The 19,665-nt window shown below is 54.5% G+C and overlaps 1 protein-coding gene across 3 annotated transcripts in view; it reads right to left on the bottom strand.

The window, feature by feature from the left end:
- The window catches only part of LOC105466056 (cadherin-23), a 386,971-nt gene that overhangs the window by 32,408 nt on the left and 334,898 nt on the right, over nt 1–19,665 (bottom strand). For 2 of the 3 annotated variants that reach the window (XM_071069711.1, XM_071069712.1), the window contains exons 30-36: nt 17,030–17,165; nt 15,109–15,497; nt 13,095–13,196; nt 8,790–8,939; nt 7,665–7,793; nt 6,503–6,631; nt 5,534–5,761 (exon numbers count right to left, since the gene is read on the bottom strand). In XM_071069711.1, the coding sequence (XP_070925812.1) occupies nt 5,534–5,761; nt 6,503–6,631; nt 7,665–7,793; nt 8,790–8,939; nt 13,095–13,196; nt 15,109–15,497; nt 17,030–17,165 (1,263 nt within the window). Of the gene's footprint in view, nt 1–5,533; nt 5,762–6,502; nt 6,632–7,664; nt 7,794–8,789; nt 8,940–13,094; nt 13,197–15,108; nt 15,498–17,029; nt 17,166–19,665 lie in introns of those variants that run through there. The other variant, XM_071069713.1, reaches the window with a different exon arrangement.

Below are 19,665 nucleotides of genomic sequence, written 5' to 3'. Positions count from 1 at the left end.
CCTTCACCTTGGACTTGCTTAGAGTACATGCCAGGGCTCTGGGAGATGAACTTGTGCCCACAGGTCTAGGGCTCCACTGTACTGCACACCAGAAACATTCCTATCTGTGCTCTGCCTGCCCTGGCCGGGGCCTTCTCTGGGTCCAGAAGACGCTGCTGTTGATGGGCAGGCTCCTTCCACATCGGCTCCTGCCACCCCCTTTTCTGCCTGCCAACTGTGGAGCTAGAGGACTCCTGACAGGCACAGTGGCCCATGCGCCCCTCTTGCTTGCATTAGGGGATGGGGAAGGGAGAGACGCCCAGCAGCTGAGCCCCAGGGTCTCTCGGAGGAACTTAGCCAGTTGTATGTGGAGCATGTGGGCAGCCGCGGAACATCCCTCAAGAAGCCAGGCCAAGGGGTCTGGATGTGCTTGTGCTGGGTCAGGGAAGGCCAGCCTCCTTGGTGCCACAGAACGTGAGGGCCAGGCTGGGACCTTCTGATCTCAAGCCAGGGGAAGCAGCTTCACAATAGCAGGGTCCAAGTCTAATAAACAGAAGGGGCCTCTGCTCTAAAGACATGAGGTGCGCTGCCAAGAGCAGTATCCCCAGCTCATAGACCGTCATGGGGCCGCTGCTGGGGACTTGCATACCAGAAGGGGGCCGTGGGAGATTTCTGTCCTGCCTGGATAGGTGACTTCTGCATGTCCTCACCAGCCTGAGAAGCCAGGGCTTCTTATCTGGAATAGTATTATCAGCTGGCTACAATTCATGTGGGAGGGAGGCCACAGTCAAGCCCGCCCTCCGTCTCCACCCCGCTGCCAAGTGCCTCTGAGGCTGGGCTAACTCCTGACCTCCCAGTTACCTTCCGTGCTTCCTCCCTGAGCCCAGCTCTTCCTTTGTAGGGGCCTCCCTGACAACCACTTAGACCCCTCCCCCAAGCCTGGCCTGTCTGCCCATGGCCTGGAGCTAGGCAGGGGATGAGGCTGCACAATGACTCCCCCTGGGCAGTGGCACACCATTGTGTGGCGGGCCTGGGGCTGGCCTGGATACCCCTTGCAGCACAGCTGTTCCAAGTTCGGGTGATACCTGAGGCTGGGTGGAGGTGGCCTAAGCTGTTTGCAGGAATGTCCGGCTCTCAGGAAACTGGGGGGACAAGGGTCCCAGGGAGAAAAGTAGAGCTGGAGGGGCTCAGATAATTTATCTTGGCTCTGGAGAGGGTCTTAGCAGCCGAATACCAGGCCCCCTGCTTAGGGAGCCTCATCTTTCCAGACAGGGATGCAAATGATGCCTCCTCTGGAAAACCTGCCCTGGTTTCCAGGCTCCTAGCACTCTACCGCATCACAGTGTCAGCTCTCCGGTACATGTGTCTTCCCCCGCCAGATTGTAGGCTCCTGGAGGGCACACCTGTGTCTGATGTATCTCTGGTGTCCTGGCCTGTAGTACAGGCCTCACACCTACTTGGTGTTGGATGAACAAATGAATGAATATTTCATGCCCTTGTCCTTTAGCAAGGTTGATCCTGAGCCAGGGAGGGCCATCTTGAAGCCAGGCAGATAACTGCAGTGGGAATAAAAGGATGGCAAGTGGGCCTGCTGGGTTTCTCTGGACAGATCTATGCAGGGTAGCAGCTGCTCTCTCACCTATTAGACTGTGGCAGCCATTCCTGGAATCTCAGGGTGGTTGGCTGCAAGCTGCTCAGGTCTCTGGTTGCTCTAGGAGGGGCTGGGACAATGCTCCTTCCTCACACATGCATCCGGTGAAATCTGCCCAGTGGCAGAGAAGGGCCCTGCTCTTGGGGATATTCATAACCCTGAGGGGTTTACTGCCCAAAGGTGAGGGTCTGGTCAGTGGAAACAAATCTTCAAGGGTCCAGTGCTCCTTGGAGGCAAGCTACCCTGGTGGGCACTGTGGGCTGTGGACCCCTGCTTGCTAGCTCTGCCCTCTCCCCACCTTGGCTCGGCTAGGCATGGAGGCAGCAGTGGGGGTTCTTGAGAAGGCAGTGGGAGCAGCCCTTGTGGTAAGCTTCATATAGACTGTCCTGGGAGGATATGGAAATAGAGCGTCCTGCCCTTGGCCCTGGAAGCAGCCCCAGTCCTAAACCACCTGTGGCTCCCAGAACCCACCCCTGATTATTGCTTGCTCTTCAGCCTTTGTGCAGGTTGAACCCCAGAATGTACTTCTTTCTTGGCTGTGCTGTCCAAGACTGACCAACAAGACTCAGCCCAGGTGTCACCTCCTCCAGGAAGCCTTCCCCAAGCCCTTCTCAATACCCCATTGCACACCGGTGTTTTCATTGCCTCCCTTAATCAACTTCATTTCTTCAGGCCACAGATCACATTTTCTTCATTTCTGTATCTCCAGTGCCTGGCACATAGTGGCCATTCAGGGAATAATGGCTGAATGAATGAGTGAATGAATGAATATGCTTTAGTGCTAGTTTCTCTATGTCCCTATGGTCACTGCAATTCTTTACTGAGGTGTCCCCTGCAAAAACCAAATGATAGGAATATTTTCCCAACTTGGAGAAGCAGGGGGAAAAAAACTGAAGAGGGATGAATTCTTTTCGACTTAAAAGTGTTTTCCTATAAATCTTTCAAGTTGGTACCTGTTGCTGTTTATATTATGGCCTGGAAGAAAGCATCATGGTTCAGCCCAGGAAGCCCCATATATATTCCCCTGGAGATGGATGGCCTCAGGGTCTCTGGTCCTAGTCATCCTGAGGGAGTTTTCTGGGGCCTCAGGGAGCAGAGTTGGTGATGACCAGGATGAGCAGGGCAGATGCCATCCAGCTTCCCATGCTCTCACCAGGGAGCTGGTGTGGGCTGAGCCCTGCTTCAACGAGAGCCAGAATGTCAGGGGCTGACATGTGAGGAGGGAATGCTTATGGTCCCCGAGGGGCTGGGATGGGTCCCTGCAGAGGATTTGGCCAGCAGTTGGAAACTCTTTTTAGCCATGGGGATAAATCCCAAGATTTTAAAGGGTTGCTTGGATAGTGGACCATGCATTCTGGGTGATTAATTGTGGCCAGGGTGATTTTCCATTTTTTCAGTTCCCATTTATTCTGGGGACCCAAAGGAAGTCTGATTTTGCCTACAAACTGCAGGGTCTTAGAATGTTCTGGATCCCACCCATGGCCTCCCTGAGAGACCGTAGGACTGTAGGGGTTGGAGTGTGGGTGGGGAGTAGGGGTGGTGCGTTGGCTGGCCTGCATTAGGATTAGGGAAGGCAGTGTGGCAAATGCTGTCAGATACCCCCCGCCAAATCCATTCTCCACTTCTTCCTCACTGACAGAGGCCTGCTTTTGTGTGGGCAGTGATATATCTGGCCCCCAAGTAATATGCTGACCATAATAATCCTGTCCCTCATTTTTTCCAACCTCCCTTGCAGCTAGGGTGCCCACGTGAGCCACTTCTGGCCAAGGAGACACAAGCAGCACTCTGGAGGGTGGTTCTGGGAAACCTGTTGCTTTCCTGATAAAAGGGCAGAAGTAGCTGCCATAGCCCTTTGCCATCTTTTTGCCATCTTCCTGCCTTGGATGCTGACTTGGTGCCTGGAGTTATAGTAGCTATCTTGCCACCATGAGGGAAAGGCCAAGAAACATGAGCTCTGATACCACCGAGCCTGAAATCCACATTCTCTGTAGAATTTTTGCTCTGTGGGAAAATGCATTTTGATTCTTTGTGGCTCCATAGTTCAGTTTCTGTTACTTCACAAATGCTATTGAAGGGATGACCAAGACGATCCACCCTGAAGCCAGGTGCAGTGGGGAGGGTTATGTCGACACCGGGTCCTGCCACGTTAACACAGTAAATGATACCCATCTCTGCCCCAGCCCCACCCTGCCCAGTGAGTGACACGTGTCCTATAAATGTGCCCCTGTTTAGCCCACTGGGTGTGAATGACTGAGGTAGCTAGTGATGACACTGTGTAGCCGTGGGTCTAAGGATGCCCACAGGGGTGCCCAGAGTCAGTCCCATTTCCTGGACTCCTCAGAATGTAGTGGTGGGGGTGCGGGTTCCTGGGATTATTGGCCCAATCCAAGTTCCTGGAGTTATTGGACCAACATCTCGAGAGAAGCTCCAGATAAAGAGCCCTGCCTAGACCTGGTGTGACCTCGCCTCCCACAATGCTGCTGTCAAAGGGGAGAGGTCTAACCTGCTGTGAGAGGGACAGAGCTGAGGCCTCATTTGCAATCAGGGTCCTTCCAGGAGACAGATTACAAAACTGTCCCTGAACTCTTTACTTTCCTTGTAACCACACTCTTTGCAGTGCGACTTTGTAGCTCATTCCTTCAGAAGGTAGAGTTTGTTTTCCCATAGCTTGAGTCTGAGCTGGCCTTGTGACTTGCTTTGGCCAACAGGCTGTGGTAGAAGTGACCTTGTGCAGTTCCAAGCCAGGGACTCAAGAGGCCTTGCATGCCTCTGCTGTCTCTTCTGGACACTTTCCAGTCCCATAGGAACAGGCACGGGCTAGCCTTCTGGAGGATGAGTTGTCCCTGTCACCCCAGCTGCTAGCCAGCCGACCCTCAGAAGCATAGCGCCCTGTTGACAGGCAGCTGCCCACACACAAATGCAGGGGCCCAGCTGAGACCAGAAGAACTACCCGGTGAAGCCATGTCCAGATTGCCAGCCTGTGGGATTAGCGCTAACTATGTGGTTATTGTTTTACACCTCTGCTTTGTTTGGTTTGTAAGGCAGCATTATTATGGCAATAGAGAACTAATAACAGTCCTCTTCCTCCTCATGGTTTACCAAGTGCTTCCACAGACATGAGCTAATTTGATTCCCCAAACAACACCTATGAGGTAGATATTATCTCCCTTTTGCAGATGACAAAAGCAATATGCTGAGAGGTTCTGACTTGCTCAAAATCATGCAGCCAGCCACAGTGCTCCTGACTCCAAATTTCCTACTCTCAGTTTATAAGCCACTCCCAATACAGCTCATCACCTCCTAGAGATCTCCATCCAGCCCCTGAGGCCCACAAGTCCTTCTCTAACCTGGCAAACTTTGAACATTGCCTTGGGCTGTGGCCCCATTCATTCGAGCATCAGTGTGAACCACAGACACCAGTCCCTTCCCACCCTGATGTGTGACAGCATGCCACACCACACAACGTAGGGGAAGAGGGCCAGAGAGGCACCCTTTCCATAGCACACCACCATGCACATTGCTGTGGCCTCACAGTGCACAGGTGGGCAAGTGAAGTGGGGGCTAGATTCATACCAGCTTGTTCCCTGGGCCAGGCCCCAATACAGAGGCTCAAGCTGTGCCACCCCATAGAGCTGCTCTGTGAGAGAAAAGAGGACTAAACAGAGCTTCTGAGTAGCTGTAGACTCAGGAGGGCAAACTAGCACCCCAGCTTTGCATGCAATAGGCCTCCATAAGGGGAGGCCATCTTGGGCAGATGGACTAAAGGCACGATGAAAGAGTTGTCAAGGATTCACCCGTTGTGTGGAATTCCATTCCCACCCATCTTGTTCCCCTCACTCGGAGGCGGAGCCGCTCTGGCCCAAGTGCTCCTCCCTGTGGCCACTGGCCACCCCCCTCGCTCACCGACAGGGTGGGGGTGCCCTCGTCCTCCACAGTGACCACCAGGTGGTAGAAGCTCTGGCGCTCGCGGTCAGGCGGGGCGGGCCGTGTGGCGATCTCACCGCTGACGCGATCCATGCGGAAGGTCATGTCCTTGTTGCCCTCAGTGATGTAGTAGGACAGGACACTGTTGATCCCGATGTCACGGTCAGTGGCTCTCACCTGGACCACAGCAGTACCTCCACCCACGTTCTGGGAGGAGAGCAGGAGAGCGATCATTTTGGACTCGAGGCATTGGGGCACAGTCTAGCACCTGCTCCTGTAGCCCAAAGGCTCCCCCTGTACCTGCCGAAAGCTTTGCTGCATCTACCCCAGAGCCATGATGGAGATAATAAGGTTGATGGCAGCAAACATTCTGTGAGCACCTCCGATATGCTGGGGCCTGCGTTAACTCACTGGGTCCTCTCTCCAGCCCTGCGAGTTAGGTACTGGTATCATCATCCCATTTACAGATGAGAAAACTGAGGTGCAGGGAAGGAATGTGTGCAAGTCCACACAGCCAATCAGTGGGCTGAAGCAAGGGAGTCTGGCCTGAGAGCTAGACTCTGGCCACGTGCCATCCTGCCTTCATGAACGTCCAACCTGGCATGATACCCAGCAATGCCAGGGCAGATTGGAGTGGCTCAGTCTTAGGGCTGAATAATAAATACACGTTTTAAAAAGGCAAGCTCCCGGGGTAAACCTCAGTTTCCTGTCTGGTGAAAGGCAACTTTCTTCTTTTCCTCTTTTCTCTTCTCCTCTACTCCAAAAAGATACTGTGTTCTAGGATCTGGGCTAGAAATCAGGGATATCATTATGAATGAGCCACAGTTCCCATCCGTGAGATCTGAGGGACCAGTGGGACTGGCAGACATTTAAACAGGTGCTGCATGGTTGGCTCATGCCCACGTCTCCCCAGATGTCCAGCTATATGGGCCCTGGGGCTGCTCTCACCTCATTCACACTGACATTGTATCCAAAGGGGCTCTCGATGACTGGAGGGTTGTCATTGACATCTAGGATGGTCACCTGCAGGATGTGGTCCTTCTTCCGTGGAGGGGTGCCTCGGTCAGAAGCCACAACCTGCAAGGAGGAGGGCAACTGGAGTCAGGGCTAAAGGGTGGCAGGCAGGATCAAGAATATGGAGTCCAAAAGGACTGTGCAATTAGTGGGAAGCATTTGGGAGGGCAGAGAGACTCACTGAGCACCCCCCGGTGGCTTGGCAGCCCTGGGCTCTCCCCAAAGCCTTCACCTTCTGCCCCATGCTGCAAATGATTCTTGCCCAATCGTTGTCTGACTTGGGATCCTCATTTGGAATTTGATTAGCATGTACCTAAGCCTTGACCTCCTGACCTACCTCTGACTGTATTCTGGGCTGTGCCAGCCTTTGACCATGACCCTGGGCCTGCAACCTGACCCAAGGCTCCTGCCTTTAGCTTCAAAGGCCTCTGTCCCATGCACTCTGTCCCATGATCTCTGGCAAACAGGAAAAGAGCCTCAAGTAATATTATCGGCAATGAGCTGGTGCCCTAACCATAGGCTGAGCCTGTTCCTGGGAGCCCTGATGCAGTCGTAAGTGCTGCAGGAGCTCAGCCCCTTGCAGAAGTGCAGCCCTGAGGTCCCCAGAAAGCCCTCGGCAAACATCCCAGCCACGGCCATTCTGCAATAATGATAGCCTTCGTGGCTCCTCACGTCTGCACTTGTTTCTTCCCTCCATAGGGCAGGCCAGATGGGGATCTTTTTGTACATTGCACAGGTGGGGAAAATGAGGCCCAGAGTTAATAACCTGTCCAAGGCCACACTGTATTTGTAGAAGAGTTGGGGCCTTCTCAGCTCCCCCAGGCTCTCCCTCATCCTCCTGGCTCTTACAACAGGGGAAGACACCTCAGCTGCCTCCTCCTGGGCATCTAAGGTCCCTCCCAGGTTTCCCTATCCTGGATCGGCCTCACTGTGCTCTTGGCCCCGAGGGGTCCAGCTGGCCCCATGTTACTTGGTGACAGCAGGGGCACTGACCACCAGAGTGTGCTGATGGACGGGCTCTCTCCTAGATGGAGAGTTGTGACCAGTCTAGGCACTTAGCCAGTGGTCTCTCGGCCCAAGGGAGGCCAGGCCCCACCTTGAGGATGTAGTGGTCCAGCTCCTCTCTGTCCAGGGGCCTGGCCACAAACACTTCGCCAATGGAGTCATTGGTGGTGACGATCTCAAAGGCGCCCGCGATGTTGCCAGAGGCCAGGGAGAAGACTACCTGTGGGGAGAAGAGAGGGTGAGGGGTGAGCAGGTGTGGAGGAGACGTGGCCAGGTCGGGCTAAGGGGGACTCCCTGGTCCTCCCCTGCCCACCTGGGCCTTCTGTTCAGCAAGGGCATTTGGGAGTAGAGTGTTTTATGCAGAAGTGATTAATCTCCCTCAAAATGGGGATGCAGGCCCATGGAGGCAGTGTAGCACCCATGGAAGGTTCCGGGGTTAGGGGATGTCAGCATGCTGGCCTGGGAGAGCAGGGCATGAATCCCATGGCACTGATGTCTTCCCAGGGTAGAGGGAATTGTGCTCACGCTGCTGAGGCGGGCACACGCTGCGGCGTTACCTGGACTCTACTTGGTTCTTAGAGCAGCCTTGACAGAAAGCAGCTGTTCTCAGTTCACAGAGAGGAGGCTCAGAAACATGGAACAACCAGCCAAGGTCACACAGCTTGCAAATGCCAGAGATCTGAACCCACACACTTTTGTCTCCAAAGCCAGCATCCCTCGACCCCTGAGACTATGTAAGCCATGCTAACACCTGCAAACACACGGCCCAGTGCACGGAAAAGATGAAAGCTGTGTGAACACGGGTGGGTTTCATCACTTCTTTCTCTGCACTCTGGGGTGTCCAAATCTGGAGCGATGGCAAGCACTTCCTGCCATGGGGCTGGGCCCGGGAAGCAGGAGGAAGGACGAGCATGTCCTCTCAGGGAGCTGGGGCTGCGTGGGGAGGAGTCACCCAGAAAATAACTTCACTGCGGGGCTGAGCCTTGGCTGGCCTTTGGGCTCCATGTTCACGTGACCCAGGCAGGGCCACTGGCCAGCACAGCTCTGAGGCAGCTCTGTCCCTTCTCCCTGACCACCGACTGGGTGAGTGCAGGGGCAGAGACTGGAAGAGCCTGGTGCTTGGTGATGGGGGTGGCTCAGAAGGCCCCTCCAGCTGTGGGAGCTGTGGGAGCCCTGCTGACATGGTGGATCCCGGCTGTTTCACTCGGTGGCCCACCTGCCCATTGCTGCCAGCATCAGGGTCCCGAGCCTTGACAGTAGCCACTCGCTGGCCCACGGGGCAGTCTTCGGGTATGCTGATCGCTGAGTCGGAGATGAAGTCAAACCGGGGACTGTTGTCATTCTCGTCCAGCACAGTGATGTAGACCTGAGGGTGAACGCGGTCGGAGACCTACAGCCTCCTTCCCCTCCCTGGCTCCAAACACCTGGGTCCCACCATGGGTCCAGTGGGGACCAGATCCCCAGTGAGTTCTGGAACATCAGCAAACTCTCAGAGCCCACTGAAGCCTATCCTGACTTTACAAAGGAAGCCCTGGGCCCATGGCTCCTAGCAGTCTGATTGGTGTGGGGTGGCAGATAGACACACTCAAATCTTGGCCGAGAGGGCAAGGGAAGAGGCCTGGCGGGGAGACTGTCAGAGGTGGTGGGGACAGGAGAACTGAAGAGCCAGGCCATGGCTAAAGCAGACAGAGGCTAGGAATGCTGGTCCAGCATGAGCAAAGCTTCCTGTTTTTCATGAAAAATAAGGAATCTAGATTTTAAAGTGAAATTGGCTGATGAGTAATAAAATTTAGAGAAGAAAATTATGTATGGGCTGTCCAAACCCATCTGGTGGCCAGATAGTGCCTGAAGGTGTCTTTGTTTGCAACCTCGGGCTTACAGGGAAGGAAATGGGCCCAGGAGTAGGAGGGGGCTGCAAGGCGGCTTGGTGCCAGTGGGTAGAAGGGCAGATGGGGAAGGCATGTTATTTCCGACTGTCAAATAAAAACCAGGCATGCAAAAAATGGCACGCAAGAGCATATTGTTTTGTGTCTGTGGCTCGGGCTTCTTGTGGAGAGGCAGGAGAGTGGAGGCCTGTTGCGGGTGAGGCCTCCAGTCCACGGATGGCCACAGGTGGCTGGAATCACAGGTACCCAGGGGTTCACTGATGAGGGCATGAGGGAAGCTGGAAGAGCTCAGGTTTTAGGTATCCCAGGACAGGCCTTCTCCCACTGCCCTGCCCCAGGCCAGACCCCATTCTCTGCTTCCCTGGGTATGGGGTTCAGGGGCTCCCAGGCCCTGCTGACTCTGCACAGCACTCATGCGGAGCCGGCTGAGCCTGTGCACGCTGCAGAGGAAATTCCATGTCATCCTCCCTACTATACAGGTTTGACTGCTCAGTCCCGGCCACACTCCCCTATCTGTAGGCAGCTCTCAGAAGTATAGGGGAGCGAGCCCAGGCTTCGCAGCTGGGCCAACCCAACCACTTAGGAGTTGCGCGATTTTGGAAAAAGTTATTCAAGCTCTCTGATTTTCCATTTCCTCAGCTGAAAATCAGAATGAGAACACCTGTTGGGAGGAATAACTGAGCAAACAGAAAGTGAAGGGGTGGCACCTACTCTTCCCTGTTCCCTCTTCCTGCCTGGCAGACATTCATGATTTCTCTTGCCAAGACTCTACCCATCTGTCATGAATTTTGCTATGGAGTTCCCTGAGGTCCCTGAGCCCCATTTCGCGCATTTGAAATGGGAAAAACAATACTTATCACACTGGTCTCAGGGTGAAAACAGACAAGGGTCCTTGTGATTGGATCCCTCCCAAACACCCTCACTCTAGCTAAGGCCTCATTTAGACTCACCGTGGTTCCTCACACCACAGGGCCTTTGTGCTTGCTGCTCCCTCTGCCCGAAATGCTCTTCCTTTTTAGGCTGGATTAACTCTCATGCATTCTGACGCTCTCAGCTTGAGCCCCTTCCTCAGGGAAGCCCTCTTCTAGTTCCCTGACACCTTACTGTAGGCTTTCTCTCAGGGCATGCATTTACTGCTGTGATCATTTGATCAATGTCGTTCCCTCACTGTATCGTACGCTTAGGAAGGCAGGGGGTGTGTCTAATTTTGGTTTCTTGCTGTGGCCTGAACCCAGCCTAGTGCCTGGCACACAGCAGGTGTTCCCACAGTGACTACTGCTCTGATCACAGTGAGGCTGCAATGCAGGGGTGAGGAGGCTGCTGGACTTCCCAGTGGAAGGGGGTCGGCCTCAGTGGGTGAGGAAGGAGGACAGGTTCCCAGGCCTATGGGAATGAGATGGGTGTCTGTGTCTTCACCCAGGGCCTCACAGTCCACATTGCCCTCCCATACGCGCTGAAGGTCTGAGCTTACTCAAAAGCTCTTATAGCAGAGCCGTGCCCTACCCAGTTTGCCCCTTCTGGTCTGCCTGACCACTCCTTCTAGGGCTGGCCAGGGCTGCTGGGGACGGGGAGGAGCCAGGTGGAGGTGAGCTGTGGTTTGGGTTCCGGCCTAGCAGAGGAAGTGTTTCCACCTTTAAAGGGCCCCTTCCTCTGCCTCCACCCTAGCACCTCAAACAGTGTTTGGGGCTACCGTGGCTGGTGGATCTGGGGCAGCAGGCCCTGGGAGCCTCTCAGAAGAAGCCAGGGCAGAGCAAAAGCGGGTGGGCCCTGCCACCTGGAAGAGGGCAAAGCTCTGTGGAAATACGGGGGCACAGGTAGGATTGTGTGCTCCAAAGCCCTCGCTGGCCGTGCCGAGGAAGTGACTGGCGGTCCATGCAGGGGGGCCTTCTCGCCATCCCTGCCACCCTTGGGCTCCCACTGGCCTCTCCTCCCAGCCTTCTTGCAACACCTGCAGTGTGAGGGCCAGGTGGGCCCATTGTATGAATAAAGAGGGTGAGGCTCAGTAAGAGGGTCCCAATTTACCCCTGAGTGTCTCCCCCTTGGCTGAGAGTGGCAGGATGCGGGTGGCCCAGCACTCACTGCCCAAGCACTTGGCTCACCGGCTGCCCTTGGGGACCACAGCTGAGGGGAGCTGTGGGGGCTCCTTGCCCATCACAGCCTCACTCACCCCCAGGCTGGCCCCATGGATGGAGGAGGCCTTTAGGTATGGCCCAGCCACAACCAGGGCCGCTAGAACTGGGCACCTCCAGGGAGCCTTGGGGCCAAGGACCCCAAGAAATTGTGTTCAGCTCTTTGCTTGGACACTGAGTTGGCTTCTAGCTTTTTTAGGTTAATGTGACAGGGACTCAGCAGGGCATGGCAACGTGGCTATAACCAAGGCTGATGATGAGCCTGATGCCCCAGGTGGTCTCCAGATGGTAGCTGACCTGACTGGCCAGTGTCCAGGCCAGATCGATGGCTAAGTGTTCTGGGATCACCACAGGATGCCATCCCATGGACCTCTCTCAGGTAGCTGGTCCTGGACCCACTCCCATTGCAACCCCGGCGTGAGCTCCCCTGCCTGCCTCTCCCTTCAGGCTGGGCCGTCTCTTCTAGGAATGTTGTCTGGCTCCTCTGACCTCAGCGGGCTCCCCTCCCCCAGGGGCCCCTGCACGTAGTCTTCTGTGCCTTTACTTAGAGGCTGTCCTAAGGGCAGCAACAAACCTGTGCCCATGGCTCCCCTTCCTAAGCACACCCAGGCCCTGCAATGTGCATCCCACCCCACACGCTTGCACCAACCCCCAAGAGAGGGAGGGGGTCCCCTTGATGGATGCAGCAGCTGAGGCATCAGGACAGAGCCCCACTGCAGTCACACCTGCCTCCAGGACTGGCTTACAAAGGGCTTTCTGCCTGCAGTCTCTTGCTGCTTCCATTACATCCTCTGAGGATGGCAGGGATGCCAGCACGACCTTCATTTTGGACTCGAGGAAGGGAAGCACAGAGACTTTAAGCAGCTTGCCAGTGTCACACAGGCAGCGAGGAGTGGAGCTGGGACAAGGCCTCAGTGGTCTTCCAGTGACTCCTTTGCTAGTGCTCTCCCGACCCAAGACCCTACCGGAGCTAGGCAAGACACAGAGGGCAGAGTTGGAGGCAGGGGACATGCCCCAGAGGAGCCTGAACTTGGGTGTGAAAGTGGAGGCACTGGGAGGGAGCCTGCTGCAGGCATGTCCACGTGCCTGCTCTCTGGGAAAGGTGGGAAGGTCCAGGGCCAGGCAGAGCCCGGCCAGCACTGGCCACAGCCAACAGCACAGGGGAAACTCCAGTCACAGGCTACTCACCTTCTGTAGGCAGAGGCAGCAGCAGGAGGGGAGCGAGAGAAAAGGCAAAGATGCAGATGGTTAGCAGTCTGTGGCTCTTCCAGACCCCACTCCCGGCAGTGGTCTCTGGAAGTGCCACCCTCCCCCTGCCTGAGGTCTCATCCTAGCCCAGCCTGCTGGGAAGGTGTGGCATGGCTGGACACGGCGAGGTCTCAGGCTATCAAGACCCTCGCCCACTGCCTGGCCCATACATTGGGTGGCTGGGGAAGATGGGGGTTTGGAAGTGTCATGGCCGGCGAGGGGCTGCACCTGAGGGGCTCTCGCCCTGGTCCCACTCACCACAGTGGAGTCCACCTTGGGGCCGCCGTCATCTGCCACCACTGTCAAGGTATAGAAATCACCCTTCTCACGGTCCACCAGGCCCTGCACTGTGATCACACCCTGCAGGGAAGGGGTCAGATGGGTGAGTAACAACATCGCACCCTTGTTAACCCTGGTCATTCTGCCCACTTTCCCACCTCCACGTCACTTCCTCTGCCCGGCATAACTTCCCCACGACACTCTGTCTGTTGAATGCCTTCTTCTCTCTCACATTCCACTGGGAAGCCACCTCTTCCATGAAGCCTTCCTGCTTCCCCAGCCAGGTATGACTGCTGGGCCCTGAGGGGCTCCACTACCCCTCTGTTGTAGTTCTCTGCACATCTTCCTTTGGTGCTCTCTCTGATTTGCATCCTGGATTATTTTCATTTCCACTTCTAGCCTGAGAACTCTTTGAGGGCTGAGAAGGCTCTTGTTCATCTTTGTGTCCATTTGTGTTCCCAATATCCTCTAGGACAAGGCCTGTCACGTTGTAGTGATTCACACCTTGCCTACTTTCAAAGAAGGAATTCTGATAAAAGATACACTGAAGCAAAGATGGAGGAGTAAGAGCCTGGCAGTAGATAAGAGACTGGTGCACCAGACAACTAGCTAAGAATAGTTATTGTAATGAAGCCCAACATTTGTATCTGAGCTTCCTAACAGCCAAGGTGAAAAGGGAAATAAGACTTGTAGAGCTTTCTGTGACATTGTGATATAAGAAATATGCATTTGGTCTCTGTCCCTGGTTCCTGGCACACAGCTCTTAATCCCCTGGAGTTTCCTAGGTGATAGAAGTCTTTTGTTCTAATGAGGCAACTCTTGGTGGGCTCCTGGGTTGGGGCTGATCACCAGAAAGACCAAGCCAGGATGAGCAGCTTGAAATGTTCAGCCCCGCCTCCACACCCCTTATTTTCCAGACAGGGGAGAGGGGTTGGAGATTCAGTTAATAATTGATCATACCTATGTGATGAAGCCTCCATAGACATCCCTGAACTACAGTGTTCAGAGAGTTTGCAGTCTGCTGAACATGTAGGGGTGCCTGGAGGGTGGCATGCCCGGGGAGGGCACTGAAGCCCTGAGCCCCTTCTCCCATGCCTCGCTCTGTGTGTCTCTTCATTCGGCTGTTTGTTGATATCCTTTAGAATATCCTTCGTAATACCTTGGTAATAGTGATTAAAGTGTTTCCCTGAGTTCTGCAAGCTGCTCTAGCAAATTCATGGAACTTGTGGAGGGGGTTGTGGGAACTCTGATTTAGCCGGCTGGTCAGAAGCATGGGTCAAACAACCTAGAGGTTGTGATTGGCAGCTGAAGCGGAGGCAGTTTTGTGAGACTGAGCCCCCAACCTGTGGGATCTGACACTATGGTGTCTGCTGGGTAATTGCTTGGTGTGTGGGAGGGACTGAGCTGTGAGCCTGTGGGATCTGATGCTAACTCCAGGTAGAAATGTTCAGAATTAAATCAAACTATAGGATTCCTAGCTGGTGTCCAGAGAGTTAGATAATTGGTTGCTGGTATGGGGAAAACCCCACACACACTTCGATGACCAGAGGCGAAGGGATCTGTGATGGGTGTGAAACCAGAAGGAAAAACAGTTGGTTTTTCCTACTATAGACTTTCCTTGTCTAGTAACAAGAAGGATACCAGCCTGCATAGGTATAACTTTATCTTACCCCTACATACGAAAATGGGTGTGTTACAGGGATATTTATTTCAGGGACTTTTTTTTGTTTCTTTTTGAGAGACAAGGTCTCACTCTATTGCCCAGGTTGGAGTGCAGTGGTGCAAACGCAGCTCACTGCAGCCTCCAATCTCCTGGGCTCAAGCAGTCTTCCTGCCCAGCCTCTCAAGCAGCTGGGACTACAGGTACATGACACCACACTTGGCCATCTCAAGGACACTTTATGACAAAGAGGAGAGTGCGGTTCACATAGAAGCAGCTCAACCGATGTTGGTTAGATTGGAAGAAATGGTGCTCCCTGCCCCAGCCCCTCACCGTGATGGCATCTATCTTGAAGAGGGCTTTGGCCTGGGTGCTGGTATAGGCGTCGAAGCGGTACATGATCTGGTTGAGGTTGTCGATGGAGTAGGCTTGGACCCGCACAATCTCGGTACCCAGTGCAAGATTCTCCAGGATGGCAACCTCGTACGAGGCGTTGGAGAACTGCACGGCCTCATCCAGCTCGTTGAGCAGAGTGATGTAGACACTGCAGAAGCCCTGGTTGAAGGGCGGGGCCTGGTCAGTGGCCGACACGTTCATCACGTAGCTGGTCTTGGTCTCGTAGTCCAGGTAATCCACAGTGATGATAAGCCCTGTGCTCTCGTCAATCTCAAACTTCCCCTCTGCGCCCGACAGGATGCGGTAGTTCACCAGGCCACCGTCCCCTGCAGGAGGACACAGAGACTGTGCAGTCCCAGATAGAACTGAGTGGGGCTGTGCTGTGGCTTCTCAAGCTGCCACACCCATACCCTCTGGGTGGCTCACCCAGCATGGGCTGCCCCACCTCTGTGGGAGGGATCATCCCCAGAGATGAGGCAGAGGATGGGTTAAGGTCAATGTGGATGGCAAGATCCAGCATGCACTGTTGAGCCTTCCTCTGGGGCTTGGCCTTGGCACTAGATATATGACAGAGGGAGTTGGGTCTGCTCCTGGAGCCTCAGAATTCAAGCTCATGTACCTTCCTTTGATATCTGGACATCAGATATGGACATCAGATATTTCCCCAAGGGTTGGGGAAATGAAGGATCTCTTGTCGTGGAGGCTTTGATCTAGAAAGCATCCTCACAGGTGGCCAAGCCTTGGTTTGGTCCCTTCGACAGAAGGGCTTCAGTGTCAGGGACACCTTCCCCCATTGTCCCCACTCCCTACACCCCAAATTGCTGTGCCTTGAAACAAACCATTCAATCAGGAGCTAGAGCTGGCATTCCAAAACTGAAGTTCACAGACCTCAAGGGGAGGTCAGGGAAGGGAGTGGTCATCAAACCACTCTGAGAATCCAAGACTTCCTTGGAATTACCTGGGGACTCTGACTGGATGTGCGTTTTCTGGGGACGGGATCCCTGACATAGAAAAGGCCATGAACCATGGGGCCATAGCCGCGTATGTGCCCTAAACTCTCCTAACGTGCCTGAGACTCCGCCTGAGAATCTGCAGCCATTTCTCCCTCCACCCCATCCCATGCATGCCAGATAATCTGAGGATGCTGAGAGAGGGGTTAGGGGTCACCTGAGTAGCTGACATGAAGGATGAGCAGCTCAGGGAGCCTCTCTGGGGGACGGTGGGTCCCCAGAAAATGCTCCTTTTCAGTCATATTGCCGACTGAGGCACAGGCCAGACAGCCCAGGCCGCACAGAGGGCCACAGAGACCCGGCATGCTTCCCCTTCATTTTGCGCTGCCGGCTGTGGCTCTGGGGCTTGGACCCTTGGCAAGGTTCAGGCTGCCTTCAGGCTACTGCCCTGTAGCACAGAAAGGCACTGTCACTTGCACAGGGTCAGGGGGGCTGTGTGTGCTAGGCCCTGAGCTGGTCCTGGAGGGCATGGAGGGGCTGGAGGAGCAGGCCAGGCCACAGCCAGCTTTCTGATGGGTCCTCTTTACCCCTCCCAACTCTGCTCAGCCCCTCTCCAAAGGCTAGTGGGAGCTGCTGGGTCCTGGGATGATGGAGCTGGACTTCTCAAGCTTGTGGCCTCTCCTCTGTCCACCCAGTGGTTAGGACAACTCTCCCTGATTCCAACCCTCTCAGGCCAGGGCATCTGGTGGGAAGTGATCAAGACCATCCCAGCAGCTCCTCTCTGGCCTAGACATGGCTAAATGGGGAGCCTGAAGCATCAGGGATGACCGTTTCGAAGGAGAGGCTGGGTGAGCCGGGGAGGTTTGCTCTGAGCAATGGGACCCCCAGCTTCCTCCTGCCAGCCTCACCAGAGTCTCGGTCTGTGGCTCGGACCACGATGACTGACGTTCCAATGCCTGCGGTCTCTCGAAGCCCCAGACGGCTGTACTGCTGCTGTGTGAACACGGGGGCCTCATCGTTGACATCCTCCACGTACACAATCACCTGCGGGAGCCGGGCCAGGGGTGCAAGGTCAGGGCGGGGTGCCCAGGGAAGCCCAGGGCTTGGCCCACTGTGGCCAGCTAATGTGGTCACTGCTCTCCTGGGCCTGCTATGAGCTCCCTCTGGGACCCGGGGCCTGTCTGGTGTGTCACTGTGTCCTACCACCTTGCATAGCACCTGGCGCGTGGCAGATGCTCAAACATTACTTGTTTTGGAATGAACTTCATCTTGCTCTTGGCTCTTTGACTAACGCTGTGGGAACGTCTGACTAATTAGTGACTCTTTGGGGCCACCAGTTTCCCACCTATGAAGTGGTAATATTAAGATAATAATTCACACTCCAGGCCACTTCTAAGGTTGTTATGAAGACAAATGAGCCAGGGCCTGCAAAAGTTCTCAAAAAAATTCAAAGTGATCACAATCAAATATCAAAATATATCTTGGAGAATACAGGTTAAAATACAATGGCAGTTGTAGTAGAGAATGTCAGTGCTCAGCACTCTTTACAATTCTTGTGCACCTTCTCACAGCCAGCTCCCAGCCCCTCAGGCTCTTTGGGGAGGACCAACCCCACCTCACTGCACCCACACCCAGGCTGCTGGAAACCAGCCCAGTGAGCAGAAATGCCTGGGAACTTCCGTCCCTTAGGGCAGCCCTGAGCCAATGATTGATGGGCGTGGAGAGCAAAGACTCCACCTTCCTTGGCCCTGTTTGGGGCAGTGAGGGGATGCTTTAGGGCTCCCTGGGGGATGGAGGCCTAGCTCCCTCCATGCCACTTTGCTGGCTGTTTTTCCTTTCTGGTCGCACCCTGTTCCACCTTTTCCTGTGGGCGCTTCTTACACATTACTTTCACACCAATCCTTGTTTCAGGGGTTTGCTTCTGAGGCCCCCACCCAAGGCAGTGGCTGTTTCTGAATTGTGCAATTACACATCATTTTCCTCACCGCTTAACAGCACTTTCTAAGTCCTCTTTATGAATGTGTGCATTGTACATCATGAACATAATACAGTTTAAAAGGTGTTTATGGAGGTCAGGCATGGTGGCTCTTGCCCATAATCCCATAAATGTGGGAGGCTGAGGTGGGGGATCTCTTGAGCCCAGGAATTCGAGACCAGCCTGGGTACCATAGTAAGACTGTCTTTGCAAAAAATACAAAAGAAATTAGCCAGGGGTGATAGCACGCACCTGGAGTCCCAGCTACTAGGGAGGCAGAGGCAGGAGGATCGCTTGAGCCCAGGAGTTTGAGACCAGCCTGGGCAACATAGTGAGACTCTGTCTTTAAAAAAAATCAGCCGGGGATGGTGACATGCATCTGTAATCCCAGCTACTAGGGAGGCTAAGGTGGGAGGATTGCTGGAGCCCAGGAGTTTTTAGCTTTTAGCTCTTTGCTCTATGCTGTGGTGAGCTGGCCCCAGAACAGGAGAGGCACCCTCTTCCCAGCCAAACAGAGCCAGGGCCAGTAGGAACTTGCCAGCAAAGTGGAGAGGGGAGCAAATAGGGAAGGGGCTGTGACTCTCCATACAGACTTTGCATGTGGTGACCAGCACTAAGGGAGGGGCCGGCGGCATGTGTAGCAGAGGCGTGTGTGTCTGGCACCTGGTCACTGCCTCTGGGATCAGCCCTGCTTTCTCTTTGGGGATTAGCTGGGAATCAGCTGGAGAGAAATGACACAGCCTCTGGCTGGTAGAAGCCAAAAACAGCAGCCTGACCAGTGGAGGACTCCAGGGTGGGGAGGGTGGCAGGGCTGGGGGCGAAGAGGCATAGGCGGGTAAAAGTTTCTCTGCATCGCTGCTCCTAGGGTTCTCACAGCTCTGCTGTGTCATTAGAATTTTCATGTCCAGACACCCAGAACCCACTATGCAAACTAACACGTCCACTCCAGAGTGCAGCTGTTCACAGGCTGGAAACTTCTAAATTTGGCTTCACCCAGAACTTGGCTGGGGAAGATCCTGGGTAGGGTGGGTGCGGGGGGAATTTGCATGGATGAATTTCGGGAACTCTTTCTGTAAACAGAAACTAACCACTCCTCTTTCAAAACTGTGGGCCTTACCCTTCCTGAATCTACTTGTCCAAACGACCTTGACTCCAAGAGTTGTGAGGAAAAAACAGGGCCGGGCTGACAGTACAATGACAAGATGAGAGAGGTGGCACGGAGCTGGGGTGTGGCCTGTCCTCCATGAGTCTGGCTACATGCCACCATCCTCTGGTTGGTTTCAGCCTTGTTTTTAGCAGCAGAGACAGGAGGAGGCAAGATGGTTTGCGAACTTGAGAGGCACAGATGTACAGGAAGCAGAGGTCTGTCAGGTTCTTGCTGAGCAAGTGGGAGCTACTGCGCTTCCTGGAGAACCAGACCTGCTTTCTGTCCAGTGCTGTGCCTGTCCAGTGCTGTGCCAGTGCAGTGCTGTGCCTCAGTTTCCTCATCTGTAAAATGGGGTGTTAGTGGTTAGGAGGACAGAGAGAGGAGGTGTGCGTGGGCATGTGTGTGTGTTTGAGTGTGTATGT

The sequence above is a fragment of the Macaca nemestrina genome, chromosome 9, assembly GCF_043159975.1.
Source record: "Macaca nemestrina isolate mMacNem1 chromosome 9, mMacNem.hap1, whole genome shotgun sequence".
NCBI lineage: Eukaryota > Metazoa > Chordata > Mammalia > Primates > Cercopithecidae > Macaca > Macaca nemestrina.
This window is presented reverse-complemented; position numbering and strand designations above follow the sequence as displayed.